The 8,064-nt window shown below is 41.3% G+C and overlaps 1 protein-coding gene across 1 annotated transcript in view; it reads right to left on the bottom strand.

The window, feature by feature from the left end:
* Nucleotides 1-3,633: 3,633 nt before the first annotated feature.
* Nucleotides 3,634-8,064, bottom strand: part of Ttn (titin) — a 271,496-nt gene continuing 267,065 nt past the window's right edge. Inside the window, exons 312-316 of the mRNA XM_051184409.1 lie at nucleotides 7,852-8,008; nucleotides 6,328-7,019; nucleotides 6,084-6,237; nucleotides 5,286-5,585; nucleotides 3,634-4,946 (exon numbers count right to left, since the gene is read on the bottom strand). Coding sequence (XP_051040366.1) covers nucleotides 4,648-4,946; nucleotides 5,286-5,585; nucleotides 6,084-6,237; nucleotides 6,328-7,019; nucleotides 7,852-8,008 — 1,602 coding nt within the window. The 3' untranslated portion in view covers nucleotides 3,634-4,647. The remainder of the gene's footprint in view (nucleotides 4,947-5,285; nucleotides 5,586-6,083; nucleotides 6,238-6,327; nucleotides 7,020-7,851; nucleotides 8,009-8,064) is intronic.

Below are 8,064 nucleotides of genomic sequence, written 5' to 3'. Positions count from 1 at the left end.
TTCACCTGACCACAAACTCCAGGCAAATTATGGTGTTTTTTGAGCTGGCAGAAGCTAATTTCTGTCATGTGCATCAGTTTTAGGGAAGTGTTCTGACCCTGTGGTCCTCTAAGGTTGTTTAGTACCAAGGCTCCCTTGGAAATCCCTTTGTCTTAAAGAATTTATACCTACTACATCCCTAGCAAGAAACCTTAGTCCTTAAGGCCCCATTGGTTCCTGAACTCATGGTTCGGGAGGGGCCTTACACAAGGCACATTTTCCAACTGCATAGGGAAAGGGAATTCAAAACACCAGGGCCCTCGTAGGGATTTCAGAGTAATGTTTCAGGATGAATCATGTAGGAATTTGTTTACAGACATCCTGTGGAACAGGAAATACTCAGGTACACTCAAAGACGTAAAACCCAGCCTTTGTGATCTGCTTTGTGATGCAGATTTCTGGACTGTCCTATAGCCAGTGTCCTGTTTACCCAGCAGACCACTCTCCTGATGTAAGGAAACTGGACTTTAGTAGTTGGTCTTTCTTGTCGAACTCTCTTGGACCACCAGCCTCCAAATAATGACACAGAGACCTATTATTAATTATGAAAGCTTGGTCTTTAGTTTGTTACCAACTAGCTCTTATAACTTAAATTAACCTGTTTCTCCTAGTCTACATTCTGCCATGTGGCTTTTTACCTCTCCATCTTGTATGTCTCAGTGTCTTGATGATGTACATCTCCCTAGGAGCCTAGATTCCTCTCCAGTTTCTCTCTCTCCTTAGAAGTCCCATCTATTCTCTCCTAGCTATTGGCCATTCAGCTCTTTCTTAAACCGATCAGGTACCTTAGGCAGGTAAGTTAAAACAATGACACATTTTCACACAGTGTGATAAAATATTCCTCAACAGACTTTGCCAGTTTTCTTAAAATTATATTTGGTGCTAATATTTCCTTTATCTTCCTGGAGCATAGTCTCAAAACATTCTTAATGGGTTTAGTTACCATGGAAATGCAGCTTTTTTTTTGTTTTTTAAACTGACCATTTCTGGTTATCTGCTTCCCTATTGCCAAGTGTTTCTGGACAGAGGAAACCCGTATTTTGAAAAATCCCATCAAAATGTTCTTATGAAACTGCATGTGTGTCAGTCATTTCTGTGTTACAAGTTGAATTTTGACTTTTCTGCAAAAGGTATGTTGGGTTCTTAACCTCCAGGACCTCAGGATGTGATCTTATTTGAGACAGGGTCTTTGGGGAGATAGTGGTTAAGATGGATCCTAATCCAGCATAGCTGACACCCTAATGGGAAAAAACTGGGAGACAGACATTCATTCATGAGCTGAGAGTCCTGGAGAAGGTGCTGCCTTCACAGCTGTCAGGAACAACCCTGCACACACGTAATTTTAGATTTCTAGTCTCCAGAACTGAGTTTTATTTCTCTTGTGCAAGCCACTCACTGGTACTTGTTTGCAACTGCCCCAGCAAACCAATTTGGTGAACATCAGTGAGACCTAGGGTAGGTTCCCTCTCCTCCATGGTGACCCCTAAGAACTATTGCTAGTATATCTTGGGTGCTATGCTAAGCACTGCTGTATGAACTTCACATGTAATAACATGCCTAATGCTCCCAACAGTATTGGAGAGGTGTTCCCATCTTATGGACGAGAACACCAAGGATTGGTGAAGTTCAATAACTAGCTCTAACTCATACAAATTAGTAAATAGATCTAGATTTGAAGTTAGCGTGCAGGTCACCTCACACATCTTGAATGCAGATATATAATTTCAACATACTCTGTTTATTGTGTAACCTGGGGGTGGGTTATAAAATAGGGAGAAATAAAGGAAAGAAAGGGCAGGATGGTAGTGTTGACAGCCAGTAAGTTTGGTGGGTTGGATAGGTTGGAATCTGGGAGAACCATGCACACCCCTCCTTTGTTGCCCCCTGTTGATAGGAATGGGGAGAGGAACGTTAGTCTGATTTGGAGATGAAGCAATGGCCTTACGGAACCAGGGACCATTTCCCAGCTTATTAAAGGCGGGAGGGGGGTAGCAGCAGCAATACCATCTACCTCCATTGGAGGTACTTATTTCAGAGGAGCTAGGGGGAACGTGGTAGGTGTCAGGAGCAGGGACAGAGTTCCACCTCTGTCTCCCAGTGTGGTCCCCTCGTGTACCCATCAGATGTGTCTAGTGGGTCAGCCAGGAATTTCCACTGAGGATGGGGCAACTCAGGCCTTGGCTTTAGTACACACCTCCTTCTCTTGAAAGAGGGTGTTACCCTCCCCTCCCCAGGCACCACTAAGACCTGGAAGCTGACAAGGTAGATTCAATCATCATAGACTCTTGCTGACAACAAGGACATTGCCTGCACATCAATGCCCGAGTTATCCTCAGGTAATCACCCTTTCTATCCTGTTCCCACATGAGTGAGGGTGAAAGTTGCCTGTGGAGGCCAGAGCACAATCTTAGGTGTCATTTCCTCAGGTGCTACCTGGAGGAAGGATCTCTTATTGGCCCAGGGCACTCTGACTAGACTGGGTTGACTGGACACAGGCCCTAAGAACCTTCTTGTCTTCCCCTTCCCAACACTAGGATCACAAATTTTTTCTTAAATGAGGAACAAATTCACGTTCTAATGTTTGTCTGATTTCTCTCTACTGGCTGAGTTATCTTTCCTGCCCCATCTCTCTCTCATTTTGAAGTACAAGCTGTTATCTAAGGTGAGATGTGCAACTAATGCTATTGGTTCTCTCCAACTTCTACAGGATATGTGGGATATCCCTCACTTGAAGCTTCTTGAGTGTTGACTGTTTAGCTGCCCCAGGAAACAGAAAACCACCCTGTTCAACAGGAACTTTTTCACCTGCTCACCCTCTTTTGCTACCTGTTGTCCCTTTCCAAGTCCTTGTGATTATAGCTGCTGACTGGCTTAAAGGGTACACAAAGGGGCATCCTTGAAGCATCTTAGGGGCATTATACTCCCTGTGAGATCATGTTGTGGTGTGCTCCCTGTGAGATCAGGTGGAGTTGTGCTCCCTGTGAGATCAGGTTGGGGTACTGTTGATGCTGCATTTTTTAAAAATTATTTTATCTTCTGGGAATGGTTGCCCTGCTTAAATGTGTGTATGTGCACCGCATGCATGCTTGATGCCCAAAGCGAGTGTCAGATTCTCTGGAACTGGAGCTATAGACGGTTGTGAACCACTTTGTGGGTGTTGAGAATTGAACTCTGGGTCTCTGGAAGAGCAGTCAGTGCTCTTAACTTCCGAGATATCTCTCCCATGCTATCAGTTGTTTTTAAAAGGCCAGGAGAACTAATTGCACTACTTAAGATCTCTAGTCCCCAAACCTGTTATTTGCTCTGTAGCTATAGTAGTTTCCCATGCAGCTATAGTAGTTTCCCATGCAGCTATTTTTCTTGGTAATTTTAGAAGACAAACATTCAGAATAAATTTATTCTGAGAATTGTATCTAGGCTTTTAAAAGAAAATTGTTAAATTCATCCAATGTAGCAATTTAAGCATTTGTTTGGGTAAGTTTTTAACATAGGCTATTTGGAACTTGCAGTTTCTTATCCTATCTATGGTAATCTACATTGTGTGGACGCTACAGTTCCCTCTCCAGAAGTGCACAGAAAACAACCAACCACACATTTTGAGGTGCAGATAGCTTGCTTTATTTTTTTTTCTTTATCTCAAGGAGGTCCAACATTTATAACTACCAATTATACTGGCATGAGGACTACATCAAATTGATAATTTTTTTTTTTTTTTTTTTTTTTGTGGGCAGTTGGTAGTAGTGTTGTTTTTAACGACAGCTTCATTTGTTGTTATTATTTTGCTGTGGCTCATTGCTTAGTTGCCCAGTTTCAGGTGTAATTTAAATTTAGAACTACCACACGAGGCATTAGCTGCACCCAGGACCCCCAGGAGTTGGCACTGCTCTGGCATAGGAATACTTGAATAGCTTGGTTAAATGAGGGGATGGCCAGGAGATGGTACTTTTTCCAAGCTACCCAGGTACTCCTTATATCAGAGACAGTGTGAAGTGATCGAGCAAAGTGTTGGCCGTTACACTTTGCTCTGGTAATACTTGTCATGATAATTTTAAGTGTGACATCATCAGAGAAAATGTAAGACGTTGAAGTGCTGCTTACAGGAGGGTAGATGCAAACATCACCAATGCCTTACATTTCTGATTCAGTAAGTATCAGTGCGCATGTCAGGGACATGCACAGCAGCATCCTCTTTTAGGTGGATAGGACATCTTCAGTGGGGAATTTCTCAACCCACTGAGGCATACTTAGACATCAACAGTATGTTGAGGCACAAAGATTGATTAAGTATTGGCAGGGTATTCGTTCCAGAATCCATAAGAAACTTTCTCCTACCAATGGTTAGTTTCAAAAGTTACAGTGTAAAATGTCATAAAATAAATGGTACAAAACTTTATAACCGTGAATCCGGCTGTATACAGTATGTACATGTCATTAGCAAATATTCTCAGGTCAACAAGTATGAAAGGATTGAAATGCATAGTTTTGGAACTGTGACTCATTTAGATGGATACAAAACTACTTAAAAATATTTACAGGCCAGAAAGATCAGTCCATGTGAATCATTTGTGAAAGATTATGAGTGTAGAGTATAAGAGCCCCCAGGCCCTCTTACATAGAGCGGATATTAATATTCACAGTGGCAGAGTCAGATCCAAATTCATTCCCTAAGTGCAGAGTATAAAGTCCACCATCTTGTTTTTGTACGTCCATGATGATCAGGGTTGTCAGGTCGTCTGTGTTTTCAATGTGGAATCTTCCTTGCTGTTCTTGGTTTTGGATCTCCCTTCCACGACAGGACCATGTTATTTCCGGAGTAGGTTCCCCAGTAAAAGCACAGGCTACTGTTAGAACTTTGCCTTCATCGATGCTGATATCAGATGGGAGAGCCTCAATTTTAGGTGGAATTCCTTTATGGAACAGCAACAGAAAAAAAAGTTTTAGGATCACCAAAACAAGAAATCCTCTTCACTTTCTATTGAATTTTTGGCACCAAAATTGTGGTTCTCAACCTGTAGGTCATGACCCCACTGGCAAACTTGTATCTCTAAAAATATTTACATTAAGGTTTGTAATAGTAGAAGAATTATAGTTACAAAATAGCAACAAAAATATTTTATGGTTGGGGGCACCAAAACATGAAAGACTGTATCAAAGGGTTGCCGCATTAGGAAGGTTGAGAATCACTGCTCTAAAACTATATTGTGCTATGTGGCTTAGCTCCCTCTACCAGGGATTGTATTGCTCACCTCTTCCGCCTGCTTTCAGCATTCTACTGGTTGAGCTTTCCAGTTGTGTCACACTAGATTTCCCCATAAAACTGCTGGAACTCATTTCTACAAAGGACTCTTGCATGGAGGACATGCTTTGAGCAGACATGCTTGCAAACTTCATTTCAGTCATGCTGCTAGAGCTGCTGCTGAAGCTGCTGAAGGATGCCTCTTGCTTAGAGGCAGACATTTGGACTGACTGAGACGAGAAGCTTCCTTGCAAGCTCGTGTCACCACTTGTTTTCAATACTACCTCTCTGGATGGTTCTTCAACTAGAGCTGTGGAGCATAGCAGATACACAGGGGACATCAAAGACATCTGGTTATTTGGTGACATCTGACACTGACTTAACAGGAATGAAAACTTACACACATGGAAACACAATCCAAACAATTTGCTGTTGAAGCATAAGCAAATACATGTATACATACATTTGTCAAGAGCTAGCTCAATGGCTCCAAGAAATGGTCCTTAAATTTCTAACAATACATGCAGGTGCTAGAAATCACTAGGAGAAAAATGATTAACCATATATAAGGTAATTAACACATGACAGTCTGGAAAGTTTTACAGGACTCTTGGTAGCTTTCCAAAATTTAACTTATCTAAATTCCTGTGTAGAGAAAGGGATCATGAGAATGAATTCACACAAGGTGCCACCCTCTCTTACCCGTGGACTTTTACAAGGTCTTTTGAGAATTTTCCATGCTTAAAACACAAGTAACCCTCACTTCACTCACTTGAGGTCTTAAGGAAAATGGCAAAGATGTACTTACGAAGGACTGTTAGAGAAGCTGTGGCTGAACATTGGCCTCGGAAATTTTTGGCCTTAATTGTGTACTTTCCGCTGTCACTTACAGATGCATCTCGGATTTCAAGAGTGTACACATTTCTGGAACGACTCACGCTGACATTTGAAGAAATGGAAATCTTAAAGAGGAAGAAAACAGCATGGAAATCTTTAGGTGGAGACATGATATTTTAAGTTTTCTTCAATATATGTTCATAACTTAAACTTACCGGCAGGTTGTTTTTAAACCACTCAATTTCAGGGGACGGCTCCCCACTGATCTCACAAGAAAAGAGAACATTTTGTCCTTCGTTAACATTTTGAGATCTGGGTTGTGAGATGAAGGCTGGAGCATCTGAGAGTTCTTTGCTCAGGGTCAAGTCATACTGACACTTGACGATTCCCTGACTGGTTTTGCCTATGCAGGTAAGGATTCCTTCATCTCTGTGACTGGCATGCTTGATGGTGAGGGTTTGGTCACTGCCAGACACTCCGTATCTGTATTCCTCTGAGTTAGTAAGCTCAATGCCATTCAGTATCCATTTCACATCGGTGGCACCAGCCATGTTGGCTTTCACAGTGACTCTTTGGCCATCAGTTATGCTCATCTGAGTAGACAAGGCTTTGATCTCAGAATGAGTTTTGACATCTTCTGATGCCTGTGAGGTTTTGGTGACTTCTTCATGGACAATGGATTTTTCTAGGGAGGCTGCTGCAGATTTCTTGACCTCCTCAGAAATCAGAACTTTGGATGCTTCCTCCTTGATTGCTAACTTCTCGTGAGATTTTACCTCTGACATCTTGATTTCTTCAGAAGTTAGAGATTTTTGAGAAATTTCCTCTTGGACACTTGCTTTCTTCTGAGATGCAACTTCAGAGGTCTTCTGAGTAGATACTTTCTGTGCCTCGGTGTCTTTTACAGCTACAAAGAAGAAGGAAGCAAGCAAGAAAGAAACCTCTGTAAGTAGACTTTAATTGGAAAGTGACCTCCCTCTCTACTTTTGTAGATTCTACTGTGTGATTCAGAATAAAAAGCAAACGTCAATTTCTGTATGTTATGTGGTAACACTAATTCTGCCTCAGTTCCAACTGTAGGAAATTGTCATACAATTTTGAGATTGGTGCAGTGATTTTTTTTTGTTTGTTTGTTTGTTTTGTTTTGTTTTTTAACTAGACTAAGTTGAAATTGATTCTTATGACTTGAGGGAACACATCTTGAACAGGGTAGGCAAAGGCTTAGATGTGTGGACTTTGGAGATTTTGAGCAACTGAAAAAGTATCTTTTGAAAGACACTCTAATCTTAACTGGGATATGAGTGTAGCCCATTTGTCAACTTTGTGCTCCTTGGAAAATGGCAAACATCAAAGTTAGAGAGCAACTCACATTTTATATATTCACTCAATTTTAGTTATTTTATCTATATATAGCCTAGGCTAACTTCAGATTCATTATATAACTGAGGCTGACTTTTAATTCCTTACCCTCCTGCCCTAACCCAGTGTAATGATTATAGGCCAGAGGCCCTAGACCTGCTTGACTTTAATCTTAAATATCCCTGAACACAGATTGTAAGGTCTGTGAAATCTTATATATCAGCACATGTAATCATTCACATCTTTCATGCTAATACAGAGGCATATGTTGGCTGTAAATCTGTGTTGCTAGATTTGAATGTGTCTTAGACTGGTGTGTGTCGTGTGTTAGACACACGTGTTCTCTAGGAAACATTAGTTAAGAACAAAACTCCACCTACCTGTTACTGTTAGCTTGCAGCTGGAGGACACAGATCCAGCTGAATTTGTTACAGTACAGGCATAGAGACCGCCATCAGAAGTCTCAGTCTTGAGGATCTCTAAGATGAAAACTTCTTTGTCTTTAGATAGTTTGTATTTACCTCCATGTGCGATAGCCTGTGGAAAGCAAGTGTTCAGAGTTTTAAAGCATGCCTTAAACTGCAGCTTTCCTT

Source organism: Phodopus roborovskii, unplaced genomic scaffold, assembly GCF_943737965.1.
Source record: "Phodopus roborovskii unplaced genomic scaffold, PHOROB, whole genome shotgun sequence".
Classification (NCBI taxonomy): domain Eukaryota; kingdom Metazoa; phylum Chordata; class Mammalia; order Rodentia; family Cricetidae; genus Phodopus; species Phodopus roborovskii.
This window is presented reverse-complemented; position numbering and strand designations above follow the sequence as displayed.